The 27,893-nt window shown below is 45.9% G+C and overlaps 1 protein-coding gene across 1 annotated transcript; it reads right to left on the reverse strand.

Moving 5' to 3' along the window:
- Nucleotides 1–178: 178 nt before the first annotated feature.
- PRPSAP1 (phosphoribosyl pyrophosphate synthetase associated protein 1) lies at nt 179–27,893 on the reverse strand. Its single transcript, XM_027052514.2, has 10 exons — nt 27,242–27,893; nt 22,842–22,894; nt 19,735–19,801; nt 12,923–13,095; nt 11,466–11,581; nt 10,956–11,011; nt 10,032–10,177; nt 2,374–2,444; nt 1,478–1,624; nt 179–937 (listed from the first exon to the last, which is right to left on the reverse strand). The coding sequence occupies exons 1-10, from the start codon at nt 27,409–27,411 to the stop codon at nt 779–781; spliced, it is 1,158 nt and encodes a 385-aa protein (XP_026908315.1). The 5' UTR covers nt 27,412–27,893; the 3' UTR covers nt 179–778.

Here is a 27,893-nt window from a genome sequence, read left to right on the forward strand (position 1 = left end):
GTTGCTTAGGAAGGGGATGGAGCCTGCAGGCGGAGACTCACGTCTAGGGCTCGAGACCAGCCGTGGACCTGGAACGCCTTTTATTTTGTACCCGCTGTCTCCTGCACAGCCTGGACAGAAGTCAGTCACCGTGAAGGCAGGAGAGTGGGCGGCTCTGCGAGGCAGTGAACAGACCAGCAAGAGCACAAATACTTTTATTTGCAGTTGAAGAGCAACGCAGGTATCCAGAGACGGGATGCTACTCTCTAATCGGACCTCCTTGCTAGGGGTCGTGCCACACACGCTTCGTTGTTCAGCGGCTGGAGGCCCAGCAGCCTCTCACAGAAAAAGAGGGTTTTCTACGAAAGGCTTCTGTGAGGTCGGACGGGGAGAGGACAACTAGAATGGAAGACAGTGCCGGGCGCTCGGCTCCCCTAACCAAGCTCCACACCGACACACGCAGCTCCCCGCGCTGCCGACCGCCGGTTACGGAGTTAAGACCTTACCTGCCTTTAACTCCTTTTCCATTTCGGTAAGATTCAGAGCTGCTTTTCAGGAAAGCGTAACTTGTGTTTAAGGAACAGAATGAGGGTGGCAGACGTTAAGGCCATTTATCCATGAGCTCTGTCCTCCCCTTGACCAGCTCAATGCCTCCTACCTCCCGAACTTGGCAAGACAGACTACACGGCTCCAGGCTGTCTGCAGTCCTCCCCTGGAAGGAAACACGGGGATGGAAGTCGACGGCACCGCTTTCCCCACGTTTTCCGCAGGAGCCCCGCAGTCCAGGCGACCGTGGTAGCTAGTCATCCACAGTGATGTTGCGGAAAAGGTAGGCCATGGATTCTCCGTTGTGGATTCTCCGAATCGCTTCAGAAAGGATCAGACTGATATCCACGGTCTTTATCTTGGGACACTGCAGCTTCTGCACCTCGTGAGGGACGGTATTCGTCACCACCACCTAGTCATCGCGGCAACGGGGGAGATAAACACTGTTACTGATGTGCATGCCCCGACGTGGTCACGCAGAAAAGTTGAGCCAGCCGCCTCCCCGAGCTCCAAACTACAAGACCTCATTCCACTGAGTATAGTTTTTACAAAGCAAACTCAATCGACATTACACAAGAAAAAGGTGACCAGAACAGAAGATTGTGAATGTCACGGTCTGCTCACGCAGGAATGACAGGGCCCGGCGCCTTGCTGAACCTTCCTGTGGTCAGGGAAGAATTCGAGGCTTCAGAGAAATGCCACCAGAGTACCAAATTACACCGCAATACAAACTACATGAAGTACATAAAGCAAAGCTTTATGCCAACAGACACATGTTCCCAACTACACGTCTGGCCTAACAAACGGCCGGCCGGCAAGGCCACTACCTCACAGGCCCTCCAGGGAGCAGCTCGGCAGTATTGATGGAGCCACCTTACTATTCACAGAAAAGAGAGAAGCCAGTTTGGACGCAGGCTTGGTGTGCCAAGAAGCCCCTTAAGAGCAGACGCACCTCGTCAATGGAGGACTCCTCGATCAGGCGGGGGGCCTCCGCAGACAGGATGCCGTGAGTGGCCATGACATAGATCTTGTAAGCGCCTCTCTCTTTCAGGATCTCCGCAGCAGCGACGAAACTTTCCACATCATCAATTATGTCATCCTGAGAAGAGAGCAGACTTAGCAGTAAGGAGCCACCCTCTGTCTCTCTGGACACACGCCTCTCTGCTCTTCTCTGCGCTCGGTTTCAGAGGATCTCCAACTGGAGATCAGAGAGGTCCACCTGGGCCCCAGACTGAACATCCCACAGTGGCAATAGAAGCGTGTGGACGGTGCTTCGTGTGGCTGTCAGTACTCAGAGTCACATGTGACACGTACAGCTAGACGTCGGGACTGCCAAGGCGCATTTCTGTGTCCCACTTACTTGTTTTCTTTCTTTTTTTTTTTTTTTCCCAAGAAAAAGTGAAATGCCAGAACACAGAAATAAAGTGAGCCATTGTAATCAGGCCCAGCAACGGCATTTAGAGCTGGGAGCAAATCGGTCGTGCTAACGTACGAAGAACAAGGCACTTGTTCTCATTCGTAAAAATGGAAGAGCTCATCTTTAGTTCATCTCGTGGCCCTAAAGCTGAAAGTTGAGTCCCAGACCCCTGAAGACAAAGGTTATTCATGGGGTTGAATTCTCTTACGGGAGTTCCTGTGTTCTTTTTACATCTGTAGGTTGTAATAATCCCTGTTCAACTAGATAAACATTTCTACTTGTCCTAAGGGAGTGTGGATGAGAAAGGACACACGAATCCATTTAATAACTCTGTCATCCTCACTAGAAACATACTCCCAGAGTGGACAACCTACTAAGAGGCAGCAGTGTCCTCCCTGCACACGAAGGACGACACATGACCACGACCATACCACTATGATTGCGATGCGCCCGCCAACATCTCCGACTACAGTTATCGGTGGCTTCTCTTTGGCCATCATCACTAGCAAAACAAAACAAATCACAAGTTAGTCACGTGTCACTAAATAAGTATAATCGCAACCGCATTCCCTGGAAGTGGTGGAAAAAAACCCATTATTTAAAAAAAAAAAAAAAAAAAAAGAGGAAATTCTCCTAAATGAACCTAGGGTCTCTGAAACAGACTGCCTAGAGCAGGGCTGTCCAGTAGAAACAGGTGAGCCATATGTAATTTTATGTAAAATTTTATGTAAAAAGAGGGGTGCCTGGCTGGCTCAGTTGGTGGAGCACAAGACTCAAGGTTGTGGGTTCGAGCTCCTTGTTGGGTATAGAGATTACTTAAAATCCTTTTTTTTTTTTTTTTTAATGTGTGTGTGTGTGTGTGTGTGTGTGTGTGAAAGGGGGTGGGGAGGGGCAGAGAGAGAGGGAGACACTGAATCCGAAGCAGGTTCCAGGCTCTGAGCTGTCAGCACAGAGCCTGACACGGGACTTGAACCCACAGACTGTGAGATCATGACCTGAGCCGAAGGTGGACGCCTAACCGACTGAGCCACCCAGGCACCCTATAGAGATTACTTAAAATCTTCAGGGGCGCCTGGGTGGCTCAGCCAGGTTAAGTGTCTGACCTCGGAGGTCATGATCTCACAGTTCATGGATCCAAGCCCCACATCCAAGTGTCCAACTTCGTGCTGACAATGCAGAGCCTGCTTGGGATTCTCTCTCTTTGCCTGTCCCCGACTTGTGCTTTCTCTTGCTCTCAAAATAAATAAACTTTAAATAAAATCTTTAAAAAATCTTTTTTTTAAGATTACTGTTGACTACGTTTTTTTAAATGTTTATTTTTTAAAATTTATTCTTTTAAAGTTTATTTATTATTGAGAGAGACAGAGAGCGAGCACAAGCAGGGGAGGGGCAGAGAGAAGAGGGGACAGAGGATCTGAGGCAGGCTTCGTGCTGACAGCAGAGAGCCCGATGTAGGGCTTGAACCCACGAACCATCAGATCATGACCTGAGCCAAGGTCAGCTGCTTAACCGACTGAGCCACCCAGACACCCCAAAATGTTCATTTATTTTTGAGAGAGAGCACAAGCAGGGGAGGGGCAGAGATGGAGGGAGACAGGATCTGAAGCAGGTTCTGCACTGACAGCACAGAGCCCGAGGTGGGGCTCAAACTACTGAGCCGTGAGATCGTGACCTGAGCTGAAATCAAGAGTCAGACATTCAACCCGCTGAGCCACCCAGGTGCCCCTAAAATAAAATCTTTAAAAAAAAAAAAAAAGAAAAGAAAAGAAAAGTAAAATTAATAGATTTTATTTTACCCAGTATATCCAAGATATTATCATTTCAGTATGTAACAGATATGCAATAAATAAATAAATAAATAAATAAATAAATAAATAAGGGATGTTTTGCTTTTTTTTTTTATACTAAGTCTTTGATATTTGGTGTGCAGTGTCCATAAATAGGCACTGGCCATGTTTCAAGAGCTTAAGAGCTACACGTCACTAACAGCCACTAAGAAGTCTTCAGACAGCACAGGTCTAAGGACAGAGTGAAAGAGCGAGGAAGATCTTATCGACAGAAGAAGCCATGCTGTGATGCCACGCAAGCCAGAAATATCTGACTCTAGCTGAGACTGATACAGAAATGTAAACTCAATCCCACTCTGTAGAAAACGAAACTGGTAAAGGTGCCAGATAAGAGAGCCAGCTTTGCTTCACTGTCTTCCAAAGTGACTTTATTTGGACAATGTAACCTTATTATCAGATTATTATCAGATAACTGGCCTATTGACATCATCAGTTTCCTGAAAATTAGGAACTTGAGGACAATAACCATGACTCCATCATCTCTTCCTGATTTGACTGGTCCTTAAAAGAGAGGCTTCTTATCTCACTGGACAATTTACACGTGGGAAGGCCCATCAGTATACAAACCTAACTATGGGGTAGAAAAGGGAAACAAGAATTCACCCTCAAAAGAAAGTGAGCGAACAAAGAAAAAACAAATTTCAGAAGAACAGGCTAAGTAGTCTACTTTTTAAAGCTTTTTGTTATGCTGAAATATTAAACCAGGAGGGGGAGAGGGACACAAGAATAAAACTCAAGGTAGTCCTATAGGTTAGTAATTATCAGCAAACAGTCCATTTTAACGGATTCCTCTCTACAGGTACGGCGACCCTCAAAGAACAGGCGTGCCTCTCTACCTACCAGCAATCGGCCAAGCCGAAATCCAGCACTATTTTACTGGCCAATTTCAACCAACATTTCCTGATTTCCCATCCCAGAAACAAGGGCAATTTTTTTGAATCCGGGAAGTTAAAAAGGCTCTGCATATACATAGCACCTAAAAGAGGGAGAAAATAAGCCACCGACATTAGGAAAGGCTTCCCTAAGCTCTGTCTTTAAATTAGACCACGCGAGTAGGTGGTTGTGTTGGCCTACCCACTTCTTAGAGAGATGTGGTCCCTGTTCTTGACCATTTTCCTCTGTGAAAAAAGAATTGCAAGCCAGTGTCCCTCACCCAAGGCCAATAAAAACTCAGCTCAAGTTTGATGCAGAAAACATGTCACAGTACTCCTGTTTACTTTTCTGTAATTCTGCTTCTCCCAAAAAACTTCTATCCGTTTGGAATGAAAACCAGGCATGGCTATAGGATGGAGCTTAAAAGGCTTTTTTTTCTTTTGAAAAGCAAGCATCCCTCCTGGTAGGCTCATTCCCTGCTCTTAACTGGGTTTGAGATCCGGATAAAACTGAACATACGATATGGTCGCTACCAAAAAACAGAGACTTTAGTATAGAGTCAAGGGAAATGAACAGCACCTCACAAACCCAAATTTCCTAACAGCTTGCCCCAAAAATAAAACACTGAAAATTCAAAATTTTCAGTAAAAATTTTTAGACATTTTCTGTATGTACTGAAGTTTAAGGGTAAAAGATGCTCAAACTACTGTTTAAGATTCTGTTCTCTTGCCTCATTTTCTCCAACAAAACCCAATCTATTTAAGGATAAGATGAACTGTGGGGTACACCTGGGTAGTTCAGTTAAGTCCAACTCTTGATTTAGGCCCAGGTCAGGATCTCACGGTTCGTGGGATCAGACCCCGCGTCAGGCTCTGCGCTGACAGCATGGAGCCTACTTGGGATTCTCTTTCTCTCTCTGTCCCTCTCTGGCTCATGCTCTCTCTCTCTCTCTCTCTCTGTCTCTCTCTCTCAAAGTAAATAAACATTTTTTTTAAAGTATTAAAATTTATTTTATTTTATTTTTAAAAAAAAATTTTTTTTCAACATTTTTTATTTATTTTTGGGAGAGAGACAGAACATGAGCGGGGGAGGGGCAGAGAGAGGGGGAGACACAGAATCGGAAACAGGCCCCAGGCTCCGAGCCATCAGCCCAGAGCCTGACGCGGGGCTCGAACTCACGGACCACGAGATCGTGACCTGGCTGAAGTCGGATGCTTAACTGACTGCGCCACCCAGGCGCCCCTTAAAATTTTTTTTAAAGAATAAAATGAATTGTGCACCATCACTTGTGGCCAGAAATCACTATTAAAACTATATCAACTCACTGCAGTGAAAATGTCAATTTATCAAATGACTTCAATACGAAGAAAGTAGGAAATTATCTTTTGCTTTTAAAATTAGCATTTTGCAAGCCACGTTTATAACCATCCTTAAATTTTACCTACTCGTTTACTCTTTCCCCAGAGTCAATTAACCAAAACTTCCTCTCTTGAAATATAGAGCAAGAAAGAACCAAGAGGAATTACTCATTCCTTATGCAGTTTGATCTTGTTCTATTTTTAGTTCAATGGAAGGTCAAACTTTATCAACAGACTGACAGTAAAAAGAGATATAAGAAATAAAGGTCTCCAGTAGAACCAGAACTGAGGTTATTTTCAAGCTCACGACTCCGTCCACACGCAAACAAGTCAAAACTTACATTTAATTGAGGCGCATGTCTGTTTTCACTTTAGTGGTGAAAACCACATCTTCACTTGTAAAATTAACAACCCAGGAAAACCAAGCCAGAAAAGGAGACGTCCTCTCCTTTTTGTGATCCAAACTCTTTAATTTTCACCAGTGTGGCAAACACAGAGCCGTCTTTCGCAGAACCACTGGCCTACGATCCTTTCAAGTTCATTAGATGCCCTTGCCATCAGGACGGATTCAACTCTACCTTATAAAACAGAAAAATTTATACGACTCCACCTGTTTTTTAAAGTTTATTTTTGAGAGAGAGAGAGAGAAACAGAGAGTGCGCGGGGGAGGGGCGGAGCGCGAGCGGGAGACACAGAATCGGAAGCAGGCTGCAGGCTCCGAGCCGTCAGCACAGAGCCCGACCCGGGGCTCGAACCCACGAACCGTGAGATCGTGACCTGAGCCGAAGTCGGCCGCTTAACCGACTGGGCCGCCCAGGCGCCCCTCTAAGACTTCACTTTTAATAAATGACTCTACAACACGGTTCCTCAGGCTCGGCGGCGCTCCTGGCATTCTGGGCTAGGTAACTCTCATGTTGTACCGCAAGGATGTTTAGCAGCTTCTCTGGCATCGGCTCAACAAGACACCGGTGGTACCCGCCCTCCTTCGCGGTCGAGACAACCGGAAAGGCCTCCGGACCCTGTGAAATATCATGGGAGCGGCGGAACCACTCTGGGTGAGAACCACCGCTGGTCTGAAAGAACGGGTTCCGGAAAGATAGAATAGTTCGTCTGCCTAAAAACTGCGAAGACTCTGGTCCCAGCAGTCCAGCATCGTCATCCTCATTACCATTAAGTAAGCCCTTAAGACGTACCGGAAGCATAACGGACGTATAAATATAAAGCATATTTAATTTGGAGGGTACAATTACACATACAAAACTAGCATTTTTTTTTTTTTTAAAGCATCCCCTTGGCTAAATCTGTAGGAAGAAATCACAAACGATCCCACGGCAACTATAAAAAGTGGTCATGTGAACACACCTGCATGTGGATGAAGGAACACACTACTTCACACCAGCATAGAAAATACTACGATAATTTGGCAACATCTATCAAAATAACCTTTGACCCAGCATTTTGTTTGCCAGTCTTCATCCTGTAACTACATTCGGTCACTCAAGAAAGAACAGAAGTCAAGGTTAGTCACAGGTAGTAATGTGACCCAAATCTTGGCTAGTAAAAACCACTTTCCACTAAAGGAATCGGGGCTCCTTGTTAGGACGGTTGATTCCAGGGCTAAGAGAGTACACGATAAACATGGAACGTCTAGTTGTACCAGACAGTACGGAAGTATCAAAAAATGATACGGACATGTCAAAAGAACGCGGGAGGTGGCTCGAAGGCGTCCTCTTTGGCCAAGTCTAAGACAATTTGAGCATTACAATAAATAGTAGTGATGGATTAGAGAACATGCTGAACAAATAAGATTCCACGAATCCATCCCGATATAAGTGAAGGAACGAACAGGGCAGAAGGGGAGTTGGAAACATCACCATGTGACAACAGTCATAGTAACTGATTCAACCTAATGTGAAGAAATACACAAGCCCCAGTGAAGGGATATTCTATAGAACTGGCCTGTACTCTTCAAACGCGTCAAGGTCATAAGAGACCAAGAACAGAGGAGCCATTGCAGATTAAAGAAGACTAAAGAGAAACGTCAACTGAGTCCGATGTATGATCTTATACTGGGTTCTGGGCCAGAAAGAAATGATTTCCCTTTGCTCTAAAGGATCCTGGTGGGACAACTGGTAAAATATGAGTAAGGTCTGCAGATTAGGTAATAGTATTGTAACAATGTCAGTTTCCTGAGTCTGATAACTGCACAGTGGTTACCTAAGAGAATATCTGTTTTTATGAAATAGGTACTGACGCATTTAGGAATACAGGGGCACTGTGTCTGTAAATCCCTCTCATATGCTTCAGAAAAAAAGAGTATGTACATAAATGTTAAATCTGGGGCTCTGAGTCAAGAGTAGAGAGGAATTCTGTATTATTCCTTCAACTTTTCTCTAAGACTGCAGTTTGTTCAAAATAAAAAGCTGAAAAATGGATCCTGGATCCCGCTGCTTCACTCCAAACCCTGGCTCCACCAGCTCCGGGCCGGGTCTCCGTTTCCTCACTGGCAGACTAAGCGATAACACAAGCACTTTCACAAGGTCGTGTGAAGACCACATCTGGAGATCTACTGAAGGGCTTCGAATATCTCTTGACACATAATAAGAGCACAAAAGATGTTTATTATCACTGGTGCTTTGTTTTTCATAACCAAAGCCTGGGAAAACTCTACATGTTCGACAACAGGGGACTGATTCAATAAATTATGGTATATCCAGGAAACGGGGCACCACGAAACTGTCAAAGACCGAGAGATCTGTATAGACTGATAGGGAAGGGACGGAGCAATGTGATATACTACCACTATGTGAAAATGAGAGAACATGAGATACATATAGTCTCTAAACGGATATAAGAAGCCAACTATCTGCAGGTCAGAGCAGCTGGGGAGGAAAGAGAAAAATCTAGGAGGAAGATAGGGGAGTGGGGTAGGAAAGTTTTTTTTACTGGAAAGAATTTTATACTTTTTGAATTCTGAAGTATTATCAATGTATTGCCTAGTCAAGAACTTTAATTATGAAACCTTCAAATAAAGTAAAATGCTACGGTACCAAGAATTTAAATTGACAGAGTATATTGCTTGTTTGTCTTATACAGAAACCTCCAAAGTTGAAAACAAAGCAATGGAAATTCGATAGGGGAAAAAAATCAGTTTACACCTTTGACAGGAGTCTAAGTAACCTGGGGTATAACCATTCTGATATTTTCCCACTCTATTAACCTCTGTAGGTTTCTGAGGCATGGCAAATAGATGCAGATTTGAAAAAGAAATAATCTTTGGGGTGCCTGGGTGGATCAGATAGTTGAGCATCCGACTCTTGATTTCAGCTCAGATCACGATCTCACCATTTGCGGGTTGGAGCCCTGCGTCAGGCTCCGCGCTGTCAGCACGGAGCCTGCTCGGGATTCGCTCTCTCCCTCTCTCTTTCTCTGCTCCTCCTCTGCGCTCTTTCTCTCTCTCTGTCTCAAAATAAATAAGTAAACTTAAAAAAAAGAATCTTGTCCCTCTAAAAAGTATATTATATATTATAGTATAGGATGCCGGTCATTACCACTCAAAATCCATGGAAAGAAATAGCCTCCACACTGTTGGACTAATTAATAGCAAGTTAGTCAAGCATCAGGTCGAAGGGCTACATTACTAAAATAAGTGCTAAAAGTTACCTGGATCGCCAAAGACTAGTGCATGATCAGTGGCTGCTACTGTCGACCTGACCAAAGTATAGAAGTGTAAGATTTCGCACCATTACACATACAGCATTTTCATTAGAGCTAAAATTATTCCACACTCTCTGAATGCTAAGTGCCACCCAGATTAGTTCCATTGTCCTCACATGGTCTGTGAATGTAACACAATCTCCTTTTACCAAACGGGAAATCAATGCAATACCATTCAATTACTGGAAATACCAAGATAGCTTACATCCATATACGTATTAACTCCTAGCCAGTCACACTACTCCAAACTTTCTTCCATTTACAAGTGAAATAAAAACACAGATCTAATCTTACAGGGCAACTCCAGGCCCGGGTGGACAGTGGCATTTTTGACCATCGGGGGAGAATGACGACCGTCATCCATGTCCAACTCTGTACACTGGGCTTCTCCGTGGATTACAGCCAGCCCCAGACGGAGTCTCTCCGCATATGACTGCGCCCTAAGAGAAAGACGGAAGCAGCAAAATTCACGGGAAGAAAACCCAAGTGTCACTATCTCATTACTCTATTTATCATAAAACGAAAACATCACTCAGGCTTTTAGGGACACACAAAGGAATTATTTCTACAAATCAGAGGCCTTACTGAGGCCTAGACCAGAACGTTAAGTGCCTCAAGAGGCCCAGGAGTTGACATGTGGGCCAGCATCTGATCCTGGATAATTTTGGTTCTGCCCTTTGTCCAATATTGTAACACTCCTAGGGGCGCTTGGGTGGCTCAGTCAGATAAGCGTATGACTTCGGCTCAGGTCATGATCTCACGATTCATGGGTTTGAGCCCCGCATCAGGCTCTGTGCTGACAGCTCAGAGCCTAGAGCCTGCTTCGGGTTCTCTCTCTCTGCCCCTCCCCTCCTCGCACTCTGTCTCTCTTTCTCTCTCAAAAATAAATAAAACATTAGAAAAAACAAAAACAAAAAAACCCCACTGCCTGAAAAATGCTCATATCCCTTTGTTTTCCTTTTCCTGAGAACCTGAAAGGAAGAACTTCCTTTTCTCCCCCAGGAAAACGGAGTAATTCAGAGAGTGATCTGTATTGTTGGGAGACTAGAGACAAAGCTGTGGTGGGGACAAGACAATAATGGGAAGGGGGGTGGGGGGCGTGCACTCAAGCCAACGAGCCTTTCCGGGACACATTATGACAGACCCTAGATTCCAAAACAGCTCATTCTGACTCAGAAGCACCCAAAAGGAATTTTTACAAACGTCTAGCTTCTTTACCTTTTGGCCGCATCAGGAGACTTCGCTACAATGACTGCATTCCTGTAATTTGGGATCTAGATTTGGGGGAAAAATAAGAAAATACTGGAAAGTTATCAAAAATAACACCTGGATGCTGGCATGACACTTTTTCCTCTCCTAACAGTGACCCATACTAGCCATCGGATACGCTAGGATTTCATTTACACGTTTAAAATTCTTTTAACACTTATCAATGAACATCATTGCCAAAGTACTGCTACATCAAGAAGCTAAATAATTAATTCTTAACACCTTCATTTAAGAAAACATAGGTAAATTGCTAAATATACTTAGAAGGAAATCTATTTTTAATGGCTTTACAAAATATGATCCTCCTTGCCTCTATGCTGACCCTATCCGGCTGCCTGAGGCAGGAAGACTTAAGGGAAAGATCATTCGATGTGCCCTTCCATATTGAAATCTGATACCAGAGAAAAACTACATAGGATCTCTTTTGAGGAAAATGGGGTGTTTGCTCGTGCTCCTCACTTCTTCCTGGATATACTGAAGCAGGAAAGGTGAGGCTCTAAGGTTGTCCACAGGAAAGCTGAAAAAGCCTTGTATTTCCTTTTGATGAAGATCCATAGTGATAATGTGAGTTAAACCTGAAATTTTAAAACAAACAATTACAAAGTTCACCCCTACAAGTTACTGGCTACAGTGGCCACAAACTAGACGCCCACTCCTGTTCCCTAACCGAAGGCTGAAAGCAGGGAACGGATTGCGAACAAACACCGTAAGCTACAGAGACTTTATTTGCGACCTTAACAAAATTGAATGGACTAAACAATGGGTCAAGCCTCATGTGAAAGAGCCTATGCCTTCCACATAGACAAAGAGCGCTAAAGCGGAGAAAAAGTGCTCTCCTTTACTATCATAACTAGCTTGGTCCCGAAAATGAAGAAAAACCAGACAGAAGCAAAGATATGAATATGTGATTAATAAATACTAAAGAAGTAATGGGTGTAAAAAAAAAAAAATAGTAAGGCCTTGACTAAAGAGTCTAGGAAGAAATGTTAAAAGGCCTGTGGCTGAAGCAGAAGGAATAAGAAAACAAATCCAAAGTAACATACCTATTAGAAGAAAAACTCATATAACACAAAGATAAGACATTGGAGTTTGGAACAAGTTCTAAATGTCACATAAGAATGGGTCAAGAAGTATTCTAGAAAAACAAGATACACTCTTACAGTCAACAGTGCTGATCGAAAAAAGGTACACGTGTAAAAACATTACAAATGGCCAAAGGTCACTGCAAAACTTCTAGGGCAGTATTTCTTGTTCCTCCCCAAAACATTACACATTTTTAGAGAATGGAATTCAAATGTCTTTTCTCAGGACTCAAATATATATTGGAGTTTTTAAGTAAACACGCCAGGCAAAAATCCCAGTAACTAGAAAGTGTTTTTACATTTGATTCATAGGCCAAAAAGCATGTTACCACTACAAAAACACAGAATGAAAGCAATTAAGAACGAGCTGCTAGACAGAGAGACAATCAGGGAGGGGGGGAAAAAAGAGCAGTATATAAACTGGAGAAGTAGCAAAAGGAAAACCTGGTTTTAATATTATGCACATGAACAGCATTTAGCTAACCGAGGCAAATACATAAAACCTAGACCTGGAGCTCAAAAGATCCCCTACGGATGCCAAGATCACAGCTAAAGTTTTCATGGTCAGATGAAGTGAAAAGAAGTGACAGATGACGGAAAAGCCCAAGATTAGAGAAGAGACGAGGTTGCACTCAAGTAAGACAAAGAGAAAAGAAAAAGATGAGAATCTACACCTAAGCTCACATATCCCTAACCAGAACTATCAAAAGGGAACAGAAGAAAGTAATTAGTGAGCAACACTTAAAACCGGTCCCGTATTAGCTCTGAGGGAGGGACTACTCTCAAGCAGGAAGAGTCCTAAATGAGCACCCCAAGGTCCGCGTCCACACTCACCTGCTTTCGCCAGCATGGACGCCAGGAGCTTGCACACAATGGAGCCCCTCTTCCTCATCTTGCTCTGCTTGCTGTAGGGGAAGTAGGGGATGACTCCGATAATGTTCCTGGCACAGGCCGTCTTCAGCGCATAAGCCATGATCAGTAACTCCATCACGGCGGTATTCACATCTCTGAAACAGGTAAAGTTTGTATTTGGGGGGGAGTTTCATTTACTAACCCCTAAAAGAGATCTGAACGTCAGTGCTGGCACACGGGCCGCCAAGATGGGCGTCACAGGCATTTTTATCGTCACCTAGCTTATGATGGCACCTTGTGAATACAGGGGAAAGGCTGTTAGCTCTTTGCAGCTGTGGTTGTCATCTGTGGTTAGGTAAATCCGTAGCACAGCTACCCACACTCACCTACGCCCGGCTCTTCTGTCAGTGATGCTATCACTGGGGTGGCATGTGAGGCAGACGTCAACTGCTGGTGGCCAGAGTTAAGCAACACCCGCGGGCACCATCCCAGGCACGGGGGACTCAGCCCCTGCGTCCTGCGAACGCCAAGGGGGGAGGCCCACTGTCCTGCTATGTAGCTGCCATCGCCAGGAAGGATTTGGTCTGTTTGTTCTTCCAGAGGTAGCGGGTAGGGTGGAGGATGGGGAGGTCTTGGAACTAAGTTTTCAAAAACCTCATCCCTTTTTTCTCAAGTACACAGATTCCCAGCAGAGGTTACTCAGAGAGAGACAAAGAAAGAAGTATGGATCTGAAAGATATTCAAAGGAAAGGCTACTTTCAATTTTAATGAATGTGGATTGCTACTCTTCGCCAAGGCTGATGGTGCCCAAGAAGGGCTCTGCCCTTAAAATAGGCGAGAACCAAAAAACCCAAAACCAACCAACCAAACACACACACACACACACACACAAAAGAGGTGAAAACCTTAGGGCAGAGGGAAGCTCCGAGCTGAGTCCCTTGTGTCACTCCACTCCAGGTCACCTGGGAAGGTCTGAGACTGGAAGCCAAAAGCGGCCCCGACAGGGTCCTCCCTGAGTTTCGTGGAGGCGAGTTCCCAGAGAATCTGAGACAGGGCCCACTGGGCAGGAGACTGGGCCGAAGACTCTGCCCTTGGGGAGGGGCCTGGCGGATGCCTCCTTAGCTGTAGCTTGGAACACACTGGGCTAGCAGAGTGAGTTCAATGGCTGGGGGGAGGTACTCTGCCCTCATAACCCAGTAAGACTACTCTCCCCTGTTCACAAAAAAGAAAAAAAAAGAGGTGAGAGCCTTGAAATCCTTCAGGATGTTCTTCCAATGGTCCTTGGATTATTCAAGAATCGTCAAACACCCTCTCTCTGGAGTCAGGAGTGTATCTCCTTTGCCTTCCTGGGAAAGAGGATCATTTCCCACGTCTTAGTTTCTATCCATGTGCGCAGCCGGCCCTCTGGGGGTCAGTTCTTGAACTGTCTGATACACAGCAGCGACGCCCTCATTTACAGCAAAACGGAAAGCCTGCCATCAACACGGTACCGACTTCGTTGAATAAGATACTCATCATGGAGATTGTTTTCTAGCCTGAAGGGCGGTCGGGCCAATTCCTCTCAGTCTCTGAATTCGTGTGTGTCCCTCTCTCTGAGGGCATCGGTCCTCAGTGCATCTGGGAGTGACACGCTGCAAAGACATCCCTGTGCTCCAACAGCGTTTACTTCCACATTCAACTTCTAGAACTTCCGACCTCACCTTTGTAATTTGGATTTTTCATAAATATTTCAGGGTTTGGTCACACAAGCATTTCTCCCAGAGCATGGGTATAGTTGACTCAGGACTCAATTTTGAGACAACTCTGACCTTCCTTCTGGACTGCTGACAGGTTACGGTATTTTCCAGTTATTTCCTTCCTCTGAAATAAACTGGAACATTCTTCCTTCTCATGCTCCCAAACTAATACTGTCCCAAGTCGGGCATCGCAAGGTTAGAGGACACACAATCTTTTGGCAATAATCAGGACAAAAGATTTACCAAACACTTTCAAGGTACTTTGGAATTCGTTAGACCTGGTCAATGTTAGTTCATTCACATATTCAACAAATATTTATTGAGCAACAGGAATCAGGCACTGTTAGGTGGGGGAGTTAAAATGGCAAATGGGGCTGACCACAGGGGAAGAAAATGCCAGAAGCCCACACTGGATCACCCTCGTGGTAATCACGTGTCCCAAGAGGGGGCACGTCTAACTCCACATTCCCCCTCCCAGACTTTTATTTTTTTTTTAATTTTTTTTATTATTATTTTTTAATGTTTATTTATTTTTGAGACAGAGAGAGACAAAGCATGAGCAGGGAAGGGGCAGAGAGAGAGGGACACAGAATGTGAAGCAGGCTCCAAGCTCCGAGCTGTCAGCACAGAGCCCGACTCGGGGCCTGAACTCACGAACCGTGAGATCATGACCTGAGCCGAAGTCGGACACTTAACCGACTGAGCCACCCAGGTGCCCCTCCCCTCCCAGACTTTTAGACTTCATTCCACAGAGGGGAGAGCTGCTCTTCCCCACTGGATCACCTGAACTGGTGCCTCGTGGGCTCTGAATGTTAAGCTGGAAGGTTACACAGTACCTGGAGGCCAGCGTGTAAATAACTCAGGCGTCCACATCTAGACTAAACACCAGGCATCACATCTACTATAGCCAAAGTCCTCTTTCGCATACAGACTGCTTGACAATGTTGGAAATACAATTAGAGCTTTCTTAACCTTCCAGGGGCGTGATACTGTGCGGTGTTGCAAAAGTTCCGCCGGCTGTGGTTTCTTCCATCAGACCTCAATGTCAGCAATATGGTTAGAGTTGAAGTTAATAGATTCCGAAAGAGTTATCTGCCCAGGTGGCTGGGCTTTTAGCTGGCTTTGTAATAGCATTTATAACACACAACCATAGGATGCAGTGAGGTTTGGGCAGCACACCTCAAGGCCCGCCCAGATAGTAAGATGTTAACATAACAAAACGAACAATTTTCAAAGAGCCTGGATTTCAGCAAAACTTCCCTTTCACTAATTACTAATTTCTGCCGTGGGATTTCATTTTCTACTTTTTCCTCTTCCTATTGACCTATGCCAAGGGATTCAACATCCTCCAGCCCGAAGCTGAGGAAAGCCTCCCATGCCCCACCCGTTCGGTCAGGAAAGCAACAAAGGAGCCTCTGTCACACTGGCTCTCCCCGTTCCCTGCGGGACACTAGACAAACCGGACAGCAGGCAGTTAATCTGTGGGCTAGCAGGGTGAAGAGAAGCTGGCTGGCAGCCTCTGTTTTGTTTATCTGTTCCCTAAGACTGTTCCAAGTACATCCTGGCTAGTTTTCGTGGTCTTTGTATCTAAGTAGGACAATCTTAATTGTTTACCAACTGACTCGTTTTTCTTTCCCCTAAGATAATCACATCCTATATTAAATTCGACCCTTGTTGCTCTGCCGGTTTTGATAAACAAAGATAAATGAGACACGAGGAAGCAGACATGGTCTGTATACCCCGGTCGAACTGCGCATGACCGCAATGACAGGCCAACGCCATAATGGAAGGAGTGACAACATGGTAACGGGGTGGGATTTACCCCACCTCCGACCCCACGACTTAATCATCTGAAGCAAATAAGGTATAAATGTTCTTCTCTTTTTTAGTTTTTAAAGTTTATTTCTTTTTAGAGAGAGAGACAAAGGCAGGGTGAGCAGGGGAGGGGCAGAGAGAGAGAGAGAGAGAGAGAGAGAGAGAGAGAGACAGACAGACAGACAGAGGGAGAATCCCAAGCAGGCTCTGCACCGTCAGCACAGAGCCCAATGCGGGGCTCGAACTCACGAAACTGTGAGACCGTGACCTGAGCTGAAACCGAGAGTGAGACACCCAACCAACTGAGCCACCCAGGCGCCCCGTAAATGTTCTTTTAATGACTCTTCTTACATTACATCAACACACTAGGCCTTGTAACATAAACACGGAAATTGTGCTTCAAAAAACACTCTGTAAGCTTCACATCCATTTTACTTCCTTCCCTCGCTCAGTATATTTGGAAGCTCCTGGAGTACTGATGTGAAATGTTGGGGTTCGGGAGCAAACGGTCAAAAAAGAATTCTTGAGACGTCTTCAGTGCAAAAAAGGGCGTTTCATGAAAGCACGGGGACAGGACCTGTGGGCAGAAAGCACTGCACCGGGGTTGTGAGGAGTGGCTGATTATATACTTTCAAGTTGGGAGGGGGGTCAGGGACAGCGTTGAGTCTCGAAGGAATATGGAAGCAAGGTGTCCAGGACCTTGAGGGGCTAGCTCTTATGAGGAAGAGGTCATTTCCTCCAGTAAAACCGCAGTCATGAGACCCTGCAGATGTCTATCAGTAGGCCAAATGCTTGGAGAATGATTGCTAGTCTATATCTTGCGGCTGGGAGGGGGCAGTGAGAGATAAAGGAAGTTTCCAAAGGGATTTTTTATAGGATCCTGGAGGTTGGACAAACGTCAAGCTAAGACTGCCTCTTGCCTCTAGCAAAGTATTAACGTGGAGGCAGCTAAGCTCCCTGAGGAAGGTCACTCTGCGTGTCTCTAAATACCTGTCACTGAGCTGTAAGTTGTGAGGAAGTTCAATTTTTTTTTTCTTTCGCCTTTGTTCTCCACATCAAGTATCAGACATTTAAATCATGCAACATAGCGGTGCCCGGGTGGCTCAGTCGGTTAAGCGTCTGACTTCAGCTCAGGCCATGATCTCATGGTTTGTGGGTTCGAGCCCCGCATCGGGCTCTGTGCTGACAGCTCAGAGCCTGGAGCCTGCTTCGGATTCTGTGTCTCCCTTTCTCTGTCCCTTCCCCGCTCTCTCTCTCCCTCTCAAAAATAAACATTAAAAAAAATTTTTTTTTTAAATCATGCAACATAATCACTTCATTCAGAAAGGCTTTTTGCCATTTCCAAAAAATTGAATCCACCCTCAACAATAAAAAACGTGCGATTACTGGAGCAAAGGGAATATGCTGTGGGCTCTGAAGGGGGGTTTGGAAGGTGAGCCCCACCTCCGGGGCTATTGGTCAGCAGCACCACCAACAGGGGTGATGACATTAGTCTCCCCTGGCGAGCACAACACCAGAGGGCAGCCTCACGGGTGACAGAGCTCCCACGCTCCCGCATTTCGCCCCCAGACAAGACCCTCAGGTCTTCCCCTCATTTAAAAAAAATTTTTTTTTAATATTTATTTTTGAAAGAGGGAGAGGGGGGGAGAGAGAGAGAGAGAGAGAGAGAGAGAGAGAGAGAGAGAATGAGCGGAGGAGGGGCAGAGAGAGAGACAAAGAATCTGAAACAGGCTCCAGGCTGTCATTGCAAATCCCCATGCGGGGCTCGAACCCACAAATGGTGAGATCATGACCTGAGCGGAAGTCAGGTCAACCGCCTGAACCACCCAGGTGCCCCCTCCCCCTCATTTCTAAGGTGCAGCATCCAACAAAAGCACGAGGCAAAAAGAGTGCCAGGAGCGGGAGGAAACCAGTACAAAACCAAAATTGCCGGAGGACTAGTGGGCAAAGTCACTATCAAAGTATCTATCAGAGCCGCCTTATCTACCAATACTAGAGGCATGGATGTTTACACCCAGCAATTCCATTTCTTGGAATCTTCCTATGGAAATACCGGAAACACAAGATGTCCAGGCAGGGTATGTGCTGCAGGCACTCGGGCACAGGCTTCTGAGGACGGATTCACCCCCGTGGGGGAGGGAGGGGCTGAAAGTTCCCACCCTCTATCCTCTGCTGACTTCCCCAGGAGCCCCCCTCTAGTGGTTATCTAGAGGCTTCCCAAAAACCATCTCAATATCGTCAGCTCAGGAGTGGCTGTAAGGGGCTTGCTATGAATAACAAAAGACACCTTTATTGCTCTTATCGCTTAGGAAATTCCACAGGTTTTAGGTTTTAGGAGCTCAGCACTGGGAAAGGAAGACCAAATACACACACACACACACACACACACACACACACACACATCTTTTTTTTTTTTTTTAAAGATTTTATTTTTAAGTGATCTCTACACCCTGGGGCTCGAACTTACAACCCTAACCGAGATCAAGAGTCGCATGCTCTACCAACTGAGCCAGCGAGGCGCCCCCAAATATATATTTCTTATTACAAGTCACATTTTCACTGAGGCTAAACTTAGCTTCCATGGGGGATTTGGGTGAAGGCTTAAAGAAGATACACGTAAGAGCCTCACCCCGATGGCCTCCAGTGCTGTTCATCTTTTTTTTTAATGTTTATTTATTTTTGAAAGAGAGACAGCATGAGTGGGAAAGGAGCAGAGAGAGAGAGAGAGAGAGAGAGGAAGACACAGAATCAAGCTGTGAGATCATGACCTGAGCCGAAGTTGGGTGCTTAACCGACGGAGCCACCCAGGCGCCCCAAGTGCCATTCTTACGACGACCACAGTCTCAGGAATCTCAATAAACCAAGACAGGAAGGTCTGCACTTTCCAGAGACATACACAGATACCATCTACACCAGAGCAGCTTGAAATGGGCCACTATGCAAAAAAAAAAAAAAAAAAAGTGCAAAAAACTGTCTTGCGAGGTACACATCGGCAGGGGCCATGCATCGGATTTAACAACAAAAAGCTTTTCGGAGCGCCTGGGCGGCTCAGCTTGCTCCGGGATTCTGTGTCTCCCCCCTCTCTCTCTGCCCCTCCCCTGCTCATGCTCTGTCTCTCTCTGTCTGTCAAAAATAAATAAACATTAAAGAAAAAAAAAAGAAAACGGAATTGTTGCTTTTACGATAACAGAATTCTATCGCTAAGATTTTTAGAGGAAATCTTACCTCTAATGCTAATCTTACCTGGGTATTGTTTGTATAATGAAAATATCTTGGCCACGAACAGATTCTTTTATTTCAACTCTTGTTTCTGAAAAATAAAAAAAAGTCCAATAGTTTAGGGAAAGCACTTTGTGATACACTAATTGGGCAGCACATGGACGGAGCCAAGATGAAATCTAAATCAACACTTCACCTAGTGCACCCAAATAATTCTGCAAGAGATCTCAGAATGACAAGCATCCGTATAAAAATAGTGAAGCTGAAGGGAAAAAAACCCAAAAATTAGCTAAAAGGCAAAAAAGTAACACAAACAGATCCACATAAAATCTCGGGGTCCAAAAAAGCAAACCCATCACCGAAATAAAGACGGGACGCCTGGGGAAAAGTAAAGAGGTCAAAGGTTAACTGCCTTCTTCCCACAAATGTGGTGGCCTCGGGCCCTGTCCTGAGGTCCCCAAGTGGAAGACCTGGACCAAGCAGACGAGGACTGATCCAGGAGAGACAACGCAACGCCAAAGGCTGGGAGACTTTCCAGGCTAATGTGACAGAAAGAGACCAAGAGATGGGGCGCCCAGCTGGCTCAGTAGGTAGAACACGCGGCTCTTGATCTCAGGGTCGAGAATTCGAGCCCCATGTTGAACATGGAGCCTACTTAAAAACAACAACAACAAAAGAAAAAGACCCGGAGAGCGAATAGTGGGGTTGGTTAAACCACCTTCTCGTCCTCAGGTGCTTCATCTCAGGAGCTCCCCAGATGCCATCACCATAAATTAAAATTGTTCCTGCTAAACAGACTAGCTCATCTATCTGCTTTCAGCTTTAGGTTTTTGAATACCACTATCTCCTGACTTGTCTTGACGGTAGATGAAGTTTTTAAAGTCACCAAGTAGAAAGTTACTAAGTGCGGGGGCGCCTGGCTGGCACAGTCGAGCGCGCGACGCTTGACTTCAGGGTCGTGAGTTCGAGCCCCACGTGGGGCGTTGAGATTAAATAAATAAAACTTTTAAAAAAAGTGACTAAGGGGCGCAGTGACTCTTGATCTCAGCTCAGGTCATGGTATCACAGTTCATGAATTCGAGCCCCACGTCAGGTTCTGCGCCGATAGTGCGAAGCCTGCTTAGGTCTGTCTCTCCCTCTCTTTCTCTGCCCCTTCCCCACTTGTTCTCTCTCTCTCTCAAAATAAATTAATAAACTTAAAAAAAAAACAAGTTTCTAAGTGTGGAAGTGGGATGAAGGATATCTGGGGGTTAATTATACTGCACATGGAACTTACAACATTTTGGGCACATGTGTTTTCCACTAAACCGGCCACTAAATCACCTTTCCTTTTTCAAATACCTTCCTTTTTTAGATGCCTGAACATCACTAGATCTTAGTAATTTACCTCCTCAAGCTACTTACACCACAGATAGTTCTACCTTAGAAAGAAAAAAGGAAGCAAGAATCATAAACCTAAGCTTTCAACTTTGCAAAAATAGTCCCAAACTATTTTTTTTTTTAATTTATTCATATTTGAGAGACAGAGAACGAGTGGAGGAGAGCAGAGAGAGAGGGAGACACGGAATCCAAAGCAGGCTCCAGGCTCCCAGCTGTCAGCACAGAGCCCGACTCGGGGCTTGAACTGTGAGATCACGACCTGAGCCGAAGTCGGACGTTCAACCGACTGAGCCCCCCAGGCGCCCCAGTTCCAAATTATTTTACGCTAACTTGTCTTCACAGGGCATTGTACAGCCTGAAGTACACAGCCCCACTAGATTTACGATGCAGCACTCCTAGGACACGGGCGATCAACAAAGTGCTTTGAAGCGTTATCATTTAATGTCACAATTTTCCATGGAAACTCAGAGGGCAGCAAAAGTGGGTTACCAACCCAGGATGAGAGTCTACAAGAGAACTGAGAAAAAAATTTAGGCTGAAAGAACTCAAAGCTGGGTTTGTTTGGTTTGTTTTTTATTTTTATTTACTTATTTATTTTTTAATTTTTTTTTTTTTTACATTTAGTTATTTCTGAGAGACAGAGAGAGAGACAGAGCACAAGTAGGGGAGGGGCAGAGAGAGAGGGAGACACAGAATCCGAAGCAGGCTCCAGGCTCTGAGCCATCAGCACAGAGCCTGATACGGGGCTCGAACTCACGAACAGTGAAATCATGACCTGAGCTGAAGTGAGACGCTCAACCGACTGAGCCACCCAGGCGCCCCTGGTTTGTTTTTGAATTTTTTTTTTTTTTTACATTTATTCATTTTTGAGAGGCAGAGAGACGCTGCACAAGTGGGGAGGGGCAGAGAGAGGAGACAGAATCCAAAGCAGGCTCCAGGCTCTGTGCAGACGGACGTGGGGCTCAAACTCACAAACCGCGTGAGATCATGACCTGAGCCGAAGTCGGACGTCAAAGCTGGTTTTTTTAAAAAGTCATTACTACCTGGTACCAGACTGCTCTAGATGCCATTTGATGACATAAGGAGACACAGATGTAAAGGGCATTTAGCAAACGGAGCCCAATATAGAAGAGAAAACATATTCTTTACATCTCTTCTTTTTTCACTGTGAAATGACAAGACAGTCACATTATCCTGGAAACAGGGAAGGAGACTTTAAGAAAGAGAACAAAGAAAGAAAGATTTAGAGGCAAGTAGTGAATGATCTTAAAGAAAAATGTTTTCATGTTACAAGGGAATAGTATCAGCCTTTTAAAAACATGTCAGTTTAAGGGCTCCTGGGTGGCTCAGTTAAGTGTCCAACACAGGTCATGATCTCACGGTTCGTGAGTTCAAGCCCCACGTCGGGCTCTGTGCTGACAGTGTGGGGCCTGCTTGGCAATCTGTTTTCCTCTCTCTGCTCCTCCCCCACTTACACGTGCTCTTTCTTCCTAAAAAAGGAAAAAAAAAAAAAATAGACCAACGATTGAATTTGGCTCAAGTCATGATCTCCTGTTTCCTGAGTTTGAGCCCCATGTCAGACTCTGCACTGAAGCATGAAGCCCGCTTGGAATTCTCTCTCTCTCCCTCTGTTCTTCCCCCTCTTGCTCTCTCTCAAAAATAAATAAACATTAAAAAAAAAAAAAAAACCCATGTCAGTTGACTAAACAGTTTAGAGAACAAAGGATGTTTAAGAAATCATTTTCACTTACCTCCATTGGTCTCTTGATAGACCACAGATTTCCCCAATTCCGCACCAAGACGCCTATGGGGGGGGAGGGGAGGTAAAGGCAATAAGCTCTTTAAAAAAAAAACTTCAGTTCCTATGTGTATGTTTAACAAAAAGGCTAAAATAACTAGACTAGCATTCTTTCCCCCAAACCCAGAAAAGTTCAGAAAGTTTAATGCATTAAGAACCACACACCCTCCACTGTTCCACAAGCAGCTTCAAGGGCCCACCATTTTGTAACACGCTGCTCTACCGGGAGGGAGGGGAATCCGCAGCCAAAGTTTAATGTCTAGTTCATTGTTTTCTGAATAACGGTCTTGGAAAACCATTCCCAAATAGACGCGTGGCTACTGACACCAATTCCAAAACCACAAGTCACAGGTAAATGCAATGGCCAAAAGCGAATAGACTTCAGTGTCATTAACCAAATGCAGTGTGAATGTTGCTTGGGATCCTGATTAGAATAACTAGGCACAAAAAGCCATTTTTGACACAGGGGAGGGAACTATGAACAAGGGCTTGATACTAAATGATATTAAGGAATTAATGATGTCATAGGTTTTGCTTTTTTTTTAAAAAAGATTTTTATGTAATCTCTATACCCTCTGTGGGGTTCGAACTCACAGCCCCAAGATCAAGAATTACACGCTCCACTGACTGAGCCAGTCAGGTACCCCGTCATAGGTTTTCCTGGTTATCAGGTAGCATTACCACTTTAGTGAGTGAAATGCTATGATGTGAGGGGGGAATCTGTTTAGAAATACTCCAGCCGCGCACGCAGGACAGCGAGGAAGGCCGCTGGGTAGAGGAGGTTGTGGCTTTCTGGTGCTTTGAGGAAACGTCAGATGCGAGGCCTTCTGGCCAAGTGTCTGAGAGTTTAGACTGTGGAGGATTCTTATATCCTAGCGGGCTGCAGCCTTCTCTCCAGGTTGCTGCGGCGGAACCAAGAAAGAAGGCATAGGCAAATTTCTACAGAAATTATGATTCCCTGAGAGATTCTGAGGTGAAGAAGGCTGGTGCCTCTCCGGGTGCAAAGTGGTTTTGGAATGTAAAGAATTTCTTCGGGTTGGGTTCCATGGAAGTTTGTCACTGACCTGGGTTTCCTAACTATGAAACACGGATATTGGGGTATGAAATAGTTTCTCTTGATAAGCAAACAACGAACAAATACTGTGCACAGTATAAATAGAATTATTCCAGTCAAGTCTACAATAGGATATTATTCAGCCTTAAAAAGGAATAAAATTCTGATACATGCTATAATATAGATGAACCCTGAAAAAATGATTCTAAGTAAAAGAAGTCAGACACAAAAAGACAAATATTGCATGATTGCATTTATAAGAGGTACTTAGAAGAGGCAAATTCAGACACAGAAAGGAGAACAGAAATGACCAGGGATTGGGAGGGAAGGGATCGGGGAGTTAGTGTTTTAAGGGTATGGAGTTTCTGTTCCGGATGATGAAAAAGTTCTGGAAATGGATACTGGTGACAGCTACACAACACTGTAGATGTTTTTACGGAGTTGTACTGAGTTGTACGCTTAAAATGGTTAAATGGTGTGGTGCTGGGGTGGCTCAGCTGGTTAAGCGTCTGACCTCAGTTCACATCATGATCTCGTGGTTTGTGGGTTCAAGCCCGGCGTTGGGGCTGACAGCTCAGAGCCTGGAGCCTTCTTTGGACTCTGTGTCTCCCTTGCTCTCTGCCCCTCCCCCGTTCGCACTCGGTCTCCATCTCTCTCTCAAAAACTGAATAAACATTAAAAATATTTTCAAAAAAAGGTTAAATACATGGTACATTTTAAGTTATGTACATTTTACTGTAATTAAAAAAAAATCCTTGGGGGGTACCTGGCTGGCTCAGTCGGTAGAGCAAGCAACTCTTGACCTCCAGGTCATGAGTTCAAGTCCCACATTGGGTATAGAGCTTAGTTCACACACATATATATATATATATATTTTTAAGTTTCTTTATTTTGAGAGACAGAGAGAGCATGTGTGCAGGAGCAGGGGAGGGGCAGAGAGGGAGAGAATCCCAAGCAGGATCCCTACCATCAGCATGGAGCCTGATGTGGGGCTTGAACTCATGAACCCTGAGATTATTATCTGAGCCAAAATCAAGAGCCAGATGCTTAACCGACTGAGCCACCCAGGCATCCCTAGAGCTTAGTTTAAAAAAAAAAAAAAAAAAAAAGAAGACTCTAGCCCCCCAAAAAGTGAGAGATAGGTAAAGTAAATGAAATAAGACTAACAAAAAGTTGTTAAATTGAAGCTAGATGAAGGGGGTTAATTATAACACGTATGTAACTTACACACATCCTGGGAATCCAGCACACCTAACTTTTCTACTGATTCAAGTGTATAACCAAAAGTGTTTGAAAATCCCTGCTTGGAAGTTCAGATCCAAAAGCAGTCATGGAAATAAAATATCCTAACGTCAGGGACCTTCACACTCTGCTCAGTGGTAAAAGCCTTTTTTCAAATAAAGTCTTACTCAGAAACTCAACATATGAAACAGATAAAGGAAGTATTTACAAATATTATTTACAGTAATTTAAAACATTTCTGGGGGTGCCTGGGTGTCTCAGTCGGTTGAGCGTCCGACTTCGGCTCTGGTCATCATCTCGCGGTCTGTGAGTTCGAGCCCCCGCGTCGGGCTCTGGGCTGATGGCTCAGTGCGGAGCCTGGAGCCTGCTTTGGATTCTGTGTGTATTTCTCTCTCTGCCCCTCCCCCACTCATGTTCTGTCTCTCTCTGTCTCAAAAATAAATATAACCATTAAAAAACACTTTTTTAATAAAAAAATAAAAATAAAACATTTCTGGGGGCGCCTGGCTGGCTCAGTCCAAAGAGCGTGGGACTCTTGATCCCAACTGGGGTCGTGAGGTTGAGCCCCACATTGGGGGTAGTGATTACATTAAAATTAAAATCTTTAAATATTTCTGGAACAAGGCAGAGAAGAACCTATCATTAAAAGATAAAAGCAAAACCATTGACCTTTTAAATGTGCCCTCCTCCATCTGCTTTCTCTCAGCAAGGTCACTGGTGAATTTGACCCAAAACAAACATGAGCTTTATATTTAAAGTTAGCATTTTAGTTGGCCTCAAAAAGCCAACATTTATCAGGGGTTAGAAACAGAAACTAGGTAGTAGATTGCAAAAGGATTTACTCTTCTAATCTCACTTAAAACCCCCAACTGAAAAGAAAATAGGCATTGCTGAGAAAATAGGACTGAAGTTTCCCTTCGACATTTCCATCTAGAATCCAAAATTATATCCTTGCAATTATTCATCAACTCTGAAAAATCCAGAGAAACTCTAATGTAAAACTGTTTCAAGATATAAAAATGACTTTAAACGTTAAAAAGCAAGCTATTCATTTGTATACCTTAGGTTTTTTAACAAGTTTATCTGGAAAGGGTTCCTAAGGCTCTTCCTTTGCATTAGAGCTCTGGGACTCTCCAAGAGCCAACTAGAAAAGAGTGATTATTCCGAGGGCCACTGTGAGCCTCTGCTCAGCTACAAGCTTTATCTACATTATTTTGTTCCTGCTCACGATGTTCCTGCCCGGTAGATTAACAACGCCGTCCCTATCTTACCAATGGAATTCAGAAAATCAAGTCTCTTGCCCAGTGCCCCAGGGTTAGTAAGTGGCAAGACTGGGGAAAGACATCTCAGAGCTGTCAGACCCCAGAAGCCACTTGAGATCACAGGCTTCCTTGGGTTAAAAACACACGGAAGGGCAAAGAGCTCCCTTCAAATGACTGCTCGAATCCAAAGCGGACTTAAGAAAATACGGTTAGACTTATTTCTATCAGCAACTCTGACATATCTGCTCCCCTGGAGTTGTCCTGTCCTCGCTGCTCTCTCCGCCACCCCGGCTAGGGTTGGTGCACCCGGCGCCTGCCACCTGAAAGGCCCTCCCGCCGCCCCCCGCCCCCGCGCAGCCCCCCTTCCGGGCGCAGCGCCCCCCATCGCCGGGTCAGCGTGTTATAGCCCGGGGACCTGCGGGCCTCGGGCCCACCGAGGAGACCGGGGAGTGGCGATGACCCGGCTCCGAGGTCAACTCCCACTGTGGGGCAGGGGGCCGCACCCAGGGTCCCCCTCCGGGCCCTCCCTGCGGGGCGACGGCAGCCTCGCCCCTGCCCGGGAAATGGGAGTGGGGCGAGCGGTGCCGCGCAGCCTGCGCGGGGAGAAGTCAGAGTCCGCCGATCGCGTCTCGGGTGCAGAATGGCCACCCGCAAGGGTCGGTCCGGCCCGGAACAGGCGGGCCCGCGGCTCCGCGGCCCGGGTGCAGGGCGGCGCCGAGGGGAACGGGCGTCCGGACGCCCCCCCCTCCCGCCCCCGCCCCCGCCACGGCCCGGGGCCCCGCCCCGCCCCCTTACTCGGTTATACGCTTGGCCAGCTCGGTGCAGGCGGCCGTGGAGTTGGCCGAGAAGACCCGGTAGCCGGTGCGGGCGGCGTTCATGGCCGGGCGGGCGGCGGGGCTGGCTCGCGGGGCGCGGAGAGTCGAGGACGCCGAGAGCGGGGGCAGCAGCAGCAGCTTCTTGGGCATCGTCCGGCCCGAGGCGCGGTTACAGCCGGCCGGCGCGGGGCGGCGCCCGGAGCGGCTGCGGCTGAGGCGGCCGCGAGGCCGGGGATCCGGCTGGGGAAGGGGAGAGGCCCGAGACCCCCCACGTCCACGTACGCGAGGCCACCAAGGGCTGGGGCAGAACCCACGCTCGTGGCGACCGGCGTTGCAGCCGCCTCAGAGCCAGTGGCGAGGCCGCCGCCCCCTCTGGGAATTGGAGAGGCGCCGGCTAGAGCGCCCGCGGAACCGCCATCTCAGATGAGGGCAGGGCGGTGGGCAACTCTTTGAAAGCTTGTTCAGCCGAGAGGAGGCTCGCGGATCGCCCCGCCGCTTGCTTTTGTCGCTCCCACGGGAGCTCTTTTGCGCTCACATTCCGGGGCGGTGCGGCCTGGCTTGGTAGTGGTCCCCGCCGTTTCCAGCTCTTCTGCCAGGATCCAAAATGTCTGCGTCCGAGGAGGGTGACCATC

The sequence above is a fragment of the Acinonyx jubatus genome, chromosome E1 (genome assembly GCF_027475565.1).
Source record: "Acinonyx jubatus isolate Ajub_Pintada_27869175 chromosome E1, VMU_Ajub_asm_v1.0, whole genome shotgun sequence".
In the NCBI taxonomy this organism is placed as follows: domain Eukaryota; kingdom Metazoa; phylum Chordata; class Mammalia; order Carnivora; family Felidae; genus Acinonyx; species Acinonyx jubatus.

Coding starts and splice junctions, on each gene's coding strand:
- PRPSAP1 (XM_027052514.2), bottom strand. CDS start 27,411: ATGCCCAAGAAGCTGCTGCTGCTGCCCCCGCTCTCGGCGTCCTCGACT. Junction 13,096..19,734: donor ATTATACAAACAATACCCAG/GTAAGATTAGCA, acceptor TACCTGTTTCAG/AGATGTGAATACCGCCGTGA. Junction 11,012..11,465: donor TTCAGTATATCCAGGAAGAA/GTGAGGAGCACG, acceptor CCCCAAATCTAG/ATCCCAAATTACAGGAATGC.